Source organism: Plectropomus leopardus, chromosome 4 (assembly GCF_026936395.1).
Source record: "Plectropomus leopardus strain MGB_pleo_1.0 chromosome 4, ASM2693639v1, whole genome shotgun sequence".
NCBI classification, from domain to species: Eukaryota; Metazoa; Chordata; class Actinopteri; order Perciformes; family Serranidae; genus Plectropomus; species Plectropomus leopardus.
In genome coordinates this window covers 35595240-35608578 of record NC_142179.1, presented here as the reverse complement: position 1 = coordinate 35608578, position 13339 = coordinate 35595240, and the positions used below count along the sequence as shown (strand labels likewise).

General features: G+C 37.8%; 1 protein-coding gene across 1 annotated transcript in view; it reads left to right on the top strand.

Moving 5' to 3' along the window:
• Positions 1-11883, top strand: part of LOC148189820 (uncharacterized) — a 48117-nt gene extending 36234 nt beyond the window's left edge. Inside the window, exons 47-55 of the mRNA XM_088076026.1 lie at positions 286-339; positions 449-466; positions 554-607; positions 701-763; positions 2756-2921; positions 3270-3376; positions 4559-4639; positions 4733-4918; positions 7918-11883. Of these exons, the coding sequence (XP_087932152.1) occupies positions 286-339; positions 449-466; positions 554-607; positions 701-763; positions 2756-2921; positions 3270-3376; positions 4559-4639; positions 4733-4918; positions 7918-8073 (885 nt within the window). The 3' untranslated portion in view covers positions 8074-11883. The remainder of the gene's footprint in view (positions 1-285; positions 340-448; positions 467-553; positions 608-700; positions 764-2755; positions 2922-3269; positions 3377-4558; positions 4640-4732; positions 4919-7917) is intronic.
• Positions 11884-13339: the final 1456 nt, after the last annotated feature.

Sequence of the window (13339 nt, the reverse complement as noted above, 5' to 3'; positions counted from 1 at the left end):
AGTGTGTTTTTTATATATGACAATGATATTGTCTTGCGTCATGTAGATAATACATTAAATTTTTTTGTTTTGTTGTTTATCAACCTACTTTGCTAAGCTCTCTTTGGTACCAAGGAATGACCGCAAAATTTTAAAAACATCTGCTTCTGCACAACACAGCATTCAAGTCAAAATTGTTGTTTTTCACATTTGTCCATTTTCTGTTTGAATGTACCATAAATAAACCATCAGGTCTGCATCATTCTACTTCAAGCTTCACTAATAGTTATATTGACTGTTTCCTAGGGTAATATTGGTCGACGAGGTAGAGGAGGTGCTCCAGGCCTGCCTGGGCTGCCAGTAAGTCATCTTATGTAACAGACATTTTGCCAACAAAACAAAACTGCTCTGATGTTGGGAAGAATTAATATCACCTTTAACATGTGCACCTCTGCTTTTATGTTTTTAGGGTTTGTTTGGAGAGAAGGTGGGTAAAACCAGATTGCTTGAGATCATTTCCTGAGAAATCTGATGAAATTGTATATTTATAATTGGATGCTTTTGGATTCATTAGGGTCTAAAAGGATTTAGTGGACCACCAGGTTCTATTGGAGAGAGAGGCTTACCTGTAAGTGTACTATAGGTCCTTAGTCGTTTCTAATACAGTCTGTCACAAGTTTTATTGCACTTAACAACAGAATTGTGTGAATCTGTTTGTCAGGGTCCACCTGGCCCACCTGGACCCCCAGGAACCTCCCTGAACCTCACACTGACTGAGCTCAAGGTGAGAGTAGATGGTGCCATTGCACATGATGCCTGCTTCAGGTATCCTGCTTTTCTATCAAATGCTGTTTGATAACGTCCTGAAAAATCGGTGCATCCTCATGTCCACAACATGCACCATGTGTTACCTTTAATTTGTGAATAAACTTTGTATTTCTTACATGCTCCCATAACAAACACAGAATAAAAAAAAAAGATTTGGATTCTCTGTTCCCCATAGAGGCTTGTGAGGAAAACAGAGTTTTATTCATGATTTTAAGGTAACATGCCATGAGTAATTGACTTACAAATGTTTATTTTTCAGGTGAAGTATTCTTTTAAGCCCATGTAGGGTTAGTATATCAAGAGGTGAAGCAAAGTCAGCAGCAGACTCTGAATTAACCACAACAACAACACAAGTATGAAGAGAAACTATTAGAGCTACTTCGCAGGTAGCAGTGTTTCTTTGATTTCTTCATGACACTCGATTTAATAACCTTCTCAAGTGTCATTATTATGCATGTACATCCTTTTTTTGATGTGATAAATCTCAATGTCTCATGGAAGATGTTCCTGTGTTTGCCAGGGGTTTGACTTTGAGCCTCCCTTATTTAATCCTCTGGGTATATACACACAAATACCCACCCCACCCATCCAATTTGTCAGACTGACAACACATAATAGAAAGTCACACAATGTTAAGAAAAGTAATGTTCATTCACTTATTTTCCTTATTAAACAGAGAAATACAACTGCACACCTTTTGAATTCAACTCATAAGACTGACATTATCATTAACTCATTGTAATACAAACTTCTTTCCAACTGGACAGAAACAAAATAAAACTTGCAAAATAAGAAAAAATTACACATTACACAAGTGTAAATCCACTTTTCCAATAATCACCAGCTCCGGTTTGGTCTAAATAAAATCTTAATTCATCCAGTTACATATAAAAAAAAACATGCAATTATTCCTTATGGTGTCTCCCTGAGAGACCAGAGATTGCGCTCTGGTGGTACATACAATGTGTTTAATAGAAAGAGTAGCACCTGTACTTACAACACTGAAAAATAAAACATACTTTGGGTTTCTAAATACCCTGGTTTACCGTGATACCATATCACCCAAGTCTAATCATTTTGATAGATAGATAGATAGATAGATAGAGTCAATAACAACAAAGAGCACCAAAAAGAGGAGCTGCCATTTTGCTGTACACATTATTTCATGTTGAACCCTTTGAAACCTGAGCAAATTGGCTTGACCATTATTTCAAAAAACAGGGGAAGAAAGCGATGAGCAACTTAAGAACAAGAAATTATTTGAAAGCATAGGAAAATGCCTGGAAAATTAGAAAAGAAAGAAAGAGCAAAGTTAATAAATCCAAAACAAGAAAATGACCTGAAAACTAATTCCTAAAAAATAGAATACATTTGTGAAAAGAACATCTCAATGATGTAATTATGATAATTAGAAATATAGATTTCTACAATTTCCTAAATGTACTAATTTGTTTCAATTTGAAGGACATTTCATGTCAAGTTTTTCCCCTTGTTTTCGGAAGAAAAACAAACAAATAAGCTCAATTAATTCAAGTTTAAATTCTTCTGAAAAATGTCTGAACACAATTTGCCCAGGTTTTGACATGAAAAGTGATGTCAATCCAGGTTTCAAAGGGTTAATGAGGCTTATCATATTTTCTCTGAACAATCTTAATGATTTGAGAGACCATGATGTACCTAAAAGGTCAAATGTAACAAATGCAGATCTATCCAAAATATATCATTCAACATGCAGAATCTTAATATTTTGTTTTTTAAAGGTGATGATAATTTTGTTAAATTCAGCTGTAAGTTATTACTACAATAACTATTATTTCCCAGTAGTAATTATTTTTAAGTATTGCTCTTCCAATATTCAGTGAAATTAAACTGTAGCCTCTTTAATTTATAATGTAATTTCATTCGTGCATATTTTATATTGCTTTTTATTTTGCAATTGATATCTCAGGAGCTCATGTATATGTCAGACAAGCCTAACTACTTCCTGGTCCGGACTCTGTTGGACTCCCTTCAGAGAGATCTTCACTGGTTCATAAACCCACCAGATGGCACCAAACAGCACCCAGCTACAACCTGTCTGGAGCTGTGGCTCGCTCACCCTAACGCCACTAATGGTAACACACTCATCGTTCAGCAGTGCTCTTTTAAGGAAAAAATATAAAATTTTGCTCCCGTGGTAATAACCATATATGTCTCATCTTTTGGACATACAGTCAGTTTTTCAAGTCATTTTATTTCTGTAACACAATACCACAAATCCCAGTTTGTCTGAAGGAACTTTACAATCTGTCCAATATAAACCATCCTCCAGTCTGTATTGTAGTCTGTAGGTCAGAATAACTCTCATGTTTATCAGAAGGGCATACAAATATGTTGTGAAGATGCAGAGAAGTATGTAAGAATTGTGTTTGTTGTACTTTTTGTAAAGTTTTAAATGAGTTTAAACATTTGTCCTGTTTCAGGGCTGTATTACATTGATCCTAACCAGGGGAGCCCAGCTGATGCTTTTCAGGCTTACTGTGACTTCACAGCAGAGCCAAAGACCTGCCTGTCTCCACTCCAGCCTCAGGTATCAGCAAAACACACTGCACCTGATAGACATTCTTTAAAGCGTGAGACGTGATGTCATTTGATACCACATAACTGCAATACCCTACTTAAGAACAGAAAACAAGCAAACAAATGAGACTGAGGTTGAAATAATCGAAGGCCCCAATAAGACAGAATGCATTTTAACAGCCTGGGGCGGCTTTTTGTAATGGTTTTCAATGAGAGCTTGTTGATTGTAATTAACAAATCACTTTTTTTTCAACTATATCACCCCTCTAGCAGGTTCCATACCAACACACTCCATCACACTGGTGTGACAGTGTGCAGAAAAGGCAGGGCTCTATTTTTTAGGGGCCATTTACAGGGCAAGGTTCCTGAATGAAACGTTAAACTTTTGTTGCAATTTGGCCTTTCATTTATGCAACAACAGCGTTTTGGCAGCTATAAAACGCAAACTTCTGAAACAGGGCTCCAGAATGTCATTTTTTATAATGGAAATCCCTTCTGTCGCCATATAAACTGGTAATGCGTGGATCATGTGAGAGCAGCAACGTCACAGCCGCACTTAGCGCATGCGCGTGGTCTTCTTCTATGGTGTGTCAAGTTACACCACTAGCTACTGGCCTGGCATGCATACTACAGCGTTTTTGTTTTTTTTTGCAGATCTGTGTACACAAGGATAGTTATCATATGAATGAGGACTTTTTTTTAAATGCAAAGGTAAAATTTCCCCTTTTGTAGTAGGGCTGTTCTCATCTAAGTGTCGCTTTAGTCTATCTCAGGCCTGTGCTTTTAGGAGATTTGAGCTGGCAACCTTGGACTGACTCAGAGGTGCACAGTGTGAACATGACCGAGGTCATGAGCATACAGTTTAATGGGCCACATCACAAGGACTGCACCCAAAGAAAGTAACAATACTTAAGGTGTAAACAACTAACATTTTGACGTGCACTGCACCATCAAACAGCCATGGTACAGATTGAAAAACTTGACCTCCTCCATATGGGAAGCAATCTCTCACTGAATAATCAGAGTAGGAGATACTAAATCCATAGACCAATAAAATGTCAGCACTCAATCAGAAAGACTCAGGTCATGTTTGGTGATGAAATTTGCCTCTGTATTTGCAGCTCTAAATAAATCCATCTTCATTATTCAGTAAATGCATTGTATTAATGTGATAACATTTATGAGCAAACAGGTTCCAGTAAAAGCTTGGCTGAAGGACTCTGGCACCAACATGTCATTTCACTGGTTGAGCACAGTTGAAGAAGGTTTCCAGGTGAGCGCCTCATCCAGATATTTCAGTTTTGTATGAGATTGTTTTCACTTATTTCACTAAATCATATCCTGTGTTTAAACCACCTCCCTGCAGTTTGAGTATCCAGGAGGAGCTGATGTGGTTCAGATGAGGTTTCTGCGACTGAACAGCAGATTCTCCAGTCAGACCATCACTTACTCCTGTCAGCGAGGAAGCAGACAGAGCCGCACAGAGAGGGAAGTCAAGTTCCTGGCTGACACTCGCAGGCAGAGTTACCTGGCGGAACTGGGAGACTGTGTGGTGAGTGACAGTGATGCTGATGGAGGCTCATGAATGTGAGGACATACAACCCCATCCCATATAAGCTATGAAGCTGAAGTTGAAGCTATAGTTGGTTACTTTTATAAGGACAGGATAAAGACAGCCTTGTTTTTAACTCTTATAAAAGCCTTCTTTTTAACTCAAAATTTTAAGAGCTTGTTATAGTTAAGGTCGCAGTATGGCTCTGACCAAATTTAAAATCGATCTGATTCATTCTCAAGGAGTTTGTTTAAGTTGAAAACATAATTTCCTGTTGCCATTTGGTGGCACCATGACTATAGTTCAATATTGGCTCATAGATGTCATCAGGCCAGGGCTCTTATGAAGCAGATAAACAATATACAGTGCCTTGCGAAAGTATTCGGCCCCCTTGAACCTTGCAACCTTTCGCCACATTTCAGGCTTCAAACATAAAGATATCAAATTTAAATTTTTTGTCAAGAAACAACAACAAGTGGGACACAATTGTGAAGTGGAATGAAATTTATTGAGTAATTTAAACTTTTTTAACAAATAAAAAACTGAAAAGTGGGGCGTGCAATATTATTTGGCCCCCTTGCGTTAATACTTTGTAGCGCCACCTTTTGCTCCAATTACAGCTGCAAGTCGCTTGGGGTATGTTTCTATCAGTTTTGCACATCGAGAGACTGAAATTCTTGCCCATTCTTCCTTGCAAAACAGCTCGAGCTCAGTGAGGTTGGATGGAGAGCGTTTGTGAACAGCAGTCTTCAGCTCTTTCCACAGATTCTCGATTGGATTCAGGTCTGGACTTTGACTTGGCCATTCTAACACCTGGATACGTTTATTTGTGAACCATTCCATTGTAGATTTGGCTTTATGTTTTGGATCATTGTCCTGTTGGAAGATAAATCTCCGTCCCAGTCTCAGGTCTTGTGCAGACTCCAACAGGTTTTCTTCCAGAATGGTCCTGTATTTGGCTCCATCCATCTTCCCGTCAATTTTAACCATCTTCCCTGTCCCTGCTGAAGAAAAGCAGGCCCAAACCATGATGCTGCCACCACCATGTTTGACAGTGGGGATGGTGTGTTCAGGGTAATGAGCTGTATTGCTTTTACGCCAAACATATCGTTTTGCATTGTGGCCAAAAAGTTCGATTTTGGTTTCATCTGACCAGAGCACCTTCTTCCACATGTTTGGTGTGTCTCCCAGGTGGCTTGTGGCAAACTTTAAACGAGACTTTTATGGATATCTTTGAGAAATGGCTTTCTTCTTGCCACTCTTCCATAAAGGCCAGATTTGTGCAGTGTACGACTGATTGTTGTCCTATGGACAGACTCTCCTACCTCAGCTGTAGATCTCTGCAGTTCATCCAGAGTGATCATGGGCCTCTTGGCTGCATCTCTGATCAGTTTTCTCCTTGTTTGAGATGAAAGTTTGGAGGGACGGCCGGGTCTTGGTAGATTTGCAGTGGTCTGATACTCCTTCCATTTCAATATGATTGCTTGCACAGTGCTCCTTGAGATGTTTAAAGCTTGGGAAATCTCTTTGTATCCAAATCCGGCTTTTAACTCCTCCACAACAGTATCTCGGACCTGCCTGGTGTGTTCCTTGGTCTTCATGATGCTCTCTGCGCTTTAAACAGAACCCTGAGACTATCACAGAGCAGGTGCATTTATACGGAGACTTGATTACACACAGGTGGATTCTATTTATCATCATCAGTCATTTAGGACAACATTGGATCATTCAGAGATCCTCACTGAACTTCTGGAGTGAGGTTGCTGCATTGAAAGTAAAGGGGCCGAATAATATTGCACGCCCCACTTTTCAGTTTTTTATTTGTTAAAAAAGTTTAAATTATCCAATAAATTTCGTTCCACTTCACGATTGTGTCCCACTTGTTGTTGATTCTTGACAAAAAATTAAAATTTTATTTCTTTATGTTTGAAGCCTGAAATGTGGTGAAAGGTTGAAAGGTTCAAGGGGGCCGAATACTTTCGCAAGGCACTGTACATTTAAGTTTCTTCCTGCTGCATAGTGAAATGCACAAAAAGCTTCTATGCCACAGCAACATCGTTTCACAAAAACTCAAAATTTGAACAACTTTTCATCGTTGAAGGCTCAAGATCATACTGACCAAAATTAAAGTCAGGAGTTTGAGTTTTTTAAAGTTCAGCGTCTGAAAAATAAAAAAATTACAGAAAAATGGCACATGAAATTCAAATAGGCTGACTTCCTGTTGGGTTTAGGGTATGCAAATTTGCGAATCCTATTATAGCAAAGGAATGACCCGCACTCCCTGTGACTGGCTTGTATGTTTTGCATTTGTTTGTTAGATTGGTTAGGTTTAAGGTAAGAATATCCAGCAAGTTCTCACTCCAAACTTGTCAAATAGGTCACCTCTGTCAGTGGTTTTGGCATATGAGTGTGACCAAAAACAAGCCACCTTCAGTGTCCAACTGGAACGCACCTGGACAGCGTCAGATGAGAACAGGCTCGGTGATGTCATTATCATACGGCAGCGGACATCTGAATGGCACCAGGCGTGTCCACATGCAACATGCATGGGCAGCGTCACTTGAGAACGCTGCTGAATGAAACTGGTTACATGTTGACATAACAACAAATGCACATGGAGATGCAAAAGGATACCTAAAAGTCTTGAGAAGATACAAGTCACTGACAGAGTGGCACCATATGACGAGTTGGGATGAGAATGTTTTGGTATGTCAGGATAAACCAGAGGCAGAGTAACAGGCCTGTAGATGTTACATATAAGTACCAAAAGTACAGGATAACTGAAAACTTTGACCCGCTGCTGATGTTAGGTCAGGGGATCACTAAAGTCAGTAGGATTCATCCTCTAGGGACTATGAATGTACTAAATCATATCTTCGTCCATTTCATAGACAGTTTTGGACAAACTAGGGATGTGGCAAACACATGAAGACAACAAACTAAAAAAAAGGATTCACTTTTTCTCTGAGTTTTTTCAAACACTGTTTCCCTTTCCACAGCTGTCGGAGCAGCTTGAGTCAGGAGCTCAGGATTCAATTTTTCAATTTGTAAGTGACGATCTCCAGCTACTGCCTCTCAGGGACCTGGCAGTATTTGGGAACGAAGAAGTAACCCAGGAGTTTGGCTTCACTGTAGGACCAGCGTGCTTCAGCTAGGGACACCCCGATGTCTCCTGGCATGACTGCATCTGTGGTCTGCAGCTACAAAGATCCAAACAGGCAAACCTTTTATTTCTGGCACTTTTGTACTGTCTTTTATAGCTTGATATCATTTTACCTTTGCCATTGCTTACTATTTCAGAGTTGTCTAACTTTTTTCAGTGGGCCAGTCTGACAGTTTATTCTCGATGTTTTGAGCAATTTTGTTGCTTGTATTGGGAGTCCTGGGTCAAAAAATTGACCAGTCCTTTTCCACTAATAATGAGGACAGAAGACACAAAGTGAGCTGAAGATCCTCCAGGAGAAAACGGAAAGTTTTGGAAGGTTTCCTCTGCACAGACTGACTGTGGGCTTTTAAGACCAGGGATGTTTTGAAGTTTTTGACATTAACTATATTTTGTACATTTTGTTTATGTGTATTTGAAAAATGCTTATTTATATAAATGCTCAACATTCATTTACTCCTTTTATTTCAAGGTTTAATTTCAGGTTTGTTTTTACTTGATCATCAGCTTGGTGACAAAGTGAAAACCAGTGGGTTATGCATCAAAATTAATACGATTGCCTCCTCTGTCAAGATGGCTGATGTCCATTTGTGTCCATAAGCATGACATCAGTTGATTTTGATGTTGCTGTTATAAATTCAGGTGTAACTAGGCTCTTCACTCCTGGGTGTCAGGCACGGCTGAAATCAGAAGTACATAATTCACTCCTGCACAAATCTAGTGCCTCTACAGTACAATCAGAGCACTGTTCCCGGAATCTAACAAAGAATTAGAGTAACATACTGTAAGCCAATCATGAGTGATGATCATGGTTTGGGGACTCTTTTAATGTCTATGATTTATAGATAGAGCCTATCAAATAAATGAGTATATCGTCATCACCAAATCTGTTGGTTGATGATTGATACTCTGGCTGATGGTCTCCATTACATGGTTTGTCTCCAATGACAAGTTTACTTTTCTGTCTAATTTCCCATACAGTACTGTTGTCACACTTCTTTCATACTCGTATTTAAGCAACCCAATTGCAAGATGAATTTTGGAAAATTCTATGTTTCTGCAAACCACATATGTATATTTGGACATCTCATATGTAGAGAATATGTTAAAACCTTTTTGTAAAGAAACGTAAAACATTTCTTTATGTTTAAAGTTTCAATTTTATGTTGTGACAATGCTGTAATTAATATGTGTCCAGGTTTAAGCACAAAAAGAAGTGGTTATGGTTAGAAGAAGATTGTATTTTTGCTTAAAATATCCACTGTGCATGCCAAGAACATGGCTGAATATGTGTTGGTAAAAAAAAACCAACTATGTTACAACAAACACAAGAAACGTCCCGCCTTTTTATTAAAAGTAACCGCTTTTGTTGTGTGCTAGTCTCAAACAGTAGTCTTTGCCATCTGCTGATTGATAAGTTTTAGTTGCAATAAACGCAGCAGGGAAATTTTCTGACAGGTTGTTAAAAAAAATATACTTTTTTGTTGGAACAAACACTGGAAATGTCCCAACGGGTCATTAAGAGTAACTGCTATTGCTTTAGAAGGTTTTTAGCAGTGGTCTGTTGCTGCCTGGCAACTGCCTAACCAAGATGTCAGGCCGTCCTCCGTATGACAAACTCAGCTCATAAACATGTAACCTGAAATTTCACTTTATAAATGTTTATATTATACCTATGAAACGTGTAACTTTAATACGTCTGTGGTTTGTAGAAAAATAGTTAATTCTGGTGACTGCGGTGAAGGAATCCTCTTGAAAAATGTTTACATTAAATTATGAAGTTCAGCAAATTTATCACTGTGGATTTTGGAAACTCTCAAATATTGATTTCAGTATCGGCCTCAAAAACCCTGTACTGTTTGGGTCATAGTTTAATTAACAAAGAGGTTGATACGAAAGAACAGAATCAGTACAGCTGTTTTGAAGAGCAGGGCCCTGTAATGTCAGATCATTTGACTCTTTCACTCTTTTTTCAAGTTGTTTACAAATTCATGTATGATGTCATGTATTCCAACACTTACTTGAGTGCTAACCTCATGGTAAAACCCATGAAAAGACCCAAACCAGCTAGGTGTTTGTCTTTGTCCCTCAGTACCTTCTAACTCCCCTACCTTCTCCTGTTTGTGGCCAAGACCATGTTGTTGTTTGTTAATGATGTTTTGGTTGTTAAACTTAAAGGAACATTTCTATTTAATTTTTGCCATCTGATGAATCTCATCTGGAAAGAATCCACCAATCAGAAGATGCCAGAAGTGCTCTTTGGTTACAATCAATTCAGAGTTTTTGATCCTGTGCACCTGTCACTAGGTGGGTTTACATTACAGATTTGTGCAAAACATAAGAAATATTTTCTAAATGTCGATAAAACGCAATTGCAAGATGACTGCATTTCCACTGAGTGATGTTCTGTGACTTCCCTTTCACATTCCATGAAGCATGGCGATGGATGTTCAAGGTTTAGGTTTATTTCTGTTGCAGGCACCGCACTAGCAGTCATTATTTCCAATCCAAGGTGACATAGGTGTTTTATGCAAGCAATAATAGAAAGGAAAGCTCCTTATACGTGGGAGCGGCCAACTATGAGGGATTTCTGGGAGGTGATATTCCACAATTTCACAGAGGAATTGTGGATTCAAAAGTTTTGGATGATCTGCTCAACTTTTGAAAAGTTATGTGATGCAATAACACCTCTTGTAGCTCCTGCAGCATCATGAGGAAGCCAGTTCCTACTGACAAGCACATAGCCATAGCATCATGTGACCTAGAAAGCCAAAAAAGTGTTTCCATTGAGGTTTTGTGAAATACAGCTTTGTCACTTGAAATACCAACTCAAATGAGCATAAAAACTTTTTGCGTTAAATGAGTTTTTTCAAAATTGGTGTGTTTCCATTGGACATATTTTATATTTGCAATTTTAGTTTGCGCAATTTAAAGGTTAATGGAAACCCTCAAAGTGACACTATTTGAACCTATACTTCAAATGTAACTGTTGTAAATACATCATGTGGCTGTTGTAGATATTTTAATTAGTATATTTTTCATTTCCTGAGGTCTATGTATTTTAGTTCTTCAGTCGTCTTTATGCATCTCCATCATGAGCTGTTTCCTTTTTCTTTCTTCTTTCAAGGTTAATTTATGTTGTGTTGATTCTATGCCTCTTGTGTCTCAATGTTTTTTGGTTGTTGTTTTTTTACATTTTCACTGATGCCGCATCAGTCAAGCTGCACAAACATTATAGATGCATTCATTGATTTTCTTTGGCCACTAGGGGGCCTCAGAACAACATATTGCATCAGAACAAGCAGACAACACAACAGCAATATTGTCACCTTATATAGTTGTCATGGGGAAGCACTGCTGCCAACATTAACCTACATTTGGAGTTGTGTTTGTGCCCTTTATAGCTTTGGCTTGACTTTCACCTACTCCTGAGAAAAGTATCTGTCTCTTTAGCTGCTCAATGCTCCATAATGTTTGAAATGAGTCTTTGCCTTTCTGCAGTTTGGTGCTGGAAAGGTAGTGTACAGTGGGTTCAGCAGGGGATTTTTTGCTGTAACAGCTGTCTGTTTTACTGAAAACTGGGTCCATGAGAGCAGAGTTGCGAGCTGTAAATCCAAAACAATGACCTAAAAGAGGGTAAAGAGCTCTATAGAGCTCAGGGGAACTGCAATCTTGTGATAATTCTCAGTGAGTTTGTCAGTATAAGTGTTATTTTTACATGTAGTCATTTGATCCATTGTTTCTATAAAAACATGTATTAGTGCAGCTGTAACCAGTAAAAGTAAAATTTTACACAACTGAAGTTTCTAACAGATAACGTTTTTTTTTATTTGATTTGAAATTAAGGGAATATGCTATTTTTGTTGTATCTGGTCCTGCAGAGTCTGATGGTGTATTACCTCTGAGCTTCTCACCCTAAAACTTATTTTACTGTAAGTTCTATTGATACTGTGTTGTGCTTCATAATGACCTAAATTCATTTAAATGAATTTCATTGCATATTATTTTACTTGGGGACTGAGCTTAACATTAACATTAACATTACATTTATTTAGGGACTGTTATTTGTTAGAGGGGAAGGGGTGGTACAAAACAGGGGAGACACTTAAATATTTTTTATCACTGTGTAGGGAGTTATGATTTATCATTTTATCCACAGAAATGTACAATAATTGCATTCAGCCATGTGTACATGCGCCAAAATTCCAAGAATCAAGTACATTAAGTGAAGTCAGCTTTATTGTCAGTTCTGCCATATCCACAGGAATAGACAGGATAGAAATGCTGTTTATCCCAGATCCCTGGTGTAAACATGCAAGTACACAAACAAAAGAACAGAAAAAGTGTAAAAACTATGTAAGTACTAAATAAAGGTGATTAAATGACAGTTAAAAACTTTAAGTCTAGAGCAGCACCTTCAAATATAAATGGGAAGTGAGAGATTATTTCTATAATGCGGTAGATGGTTATTGTACAAGTGGGATAAATAGTACAAGTAGAAATAGTTCAGAAGCAATAGTGTAATACACCTTACAGATGAGGGTGCAATAGAAAAAGAGGCATTTGCTATTCAGCGTTTTGCTGGACAGGGACACAATCAAAACTGAATCAATGTGCAAGTAAATGTTTCATCCATATGCTGGGTAATAAGCAGATGAAGTGAAAGGTAACTTAATATGCTGGACAGCTTCAAGTGCTACATTTAGGAACAATAAGAGACAGAAGGAGTTATTTTTATTTTACGGACCAATGTGCAGTCTGAACAGATATTTTCAGTCTGCGATGGATGATGAAAGATGTGTAGAGTTTCTGCTCTCCTTTACACAATTTAATATAATAATGTATAAAGCACTACTATTGTATTTACTATAAATAGCAATGGTAACAATGTAAGTGATAACATTATTTTAATAACAGGTTACTGGTCTGGGGACTGGTTTTGGATGGCAGTGTCAAAGTAAGGGGGAAAGAACCTTTCAGAGGAAGAAGAAAAAAATTAAAAATTAATTAATTAATTAATTTATTTATTATTTTATAAAGTTAACAAAAATGGCACAGACTGTCACCAACTGAAGAACTCGTAATCCTGTGATAATTCAACATAGTCTTATAAACATGATAGAAAAATAGTGGCAGTGTTAGAAATACTAAAAACAAACAAACAAAAACAAAAAAGAGAGATTATTTATTTATTTAGAAACATTTTCTTTTTGTACTAGTGCAACCTGGTGTAAATTTTTTACGATTCTTCGAGGGAG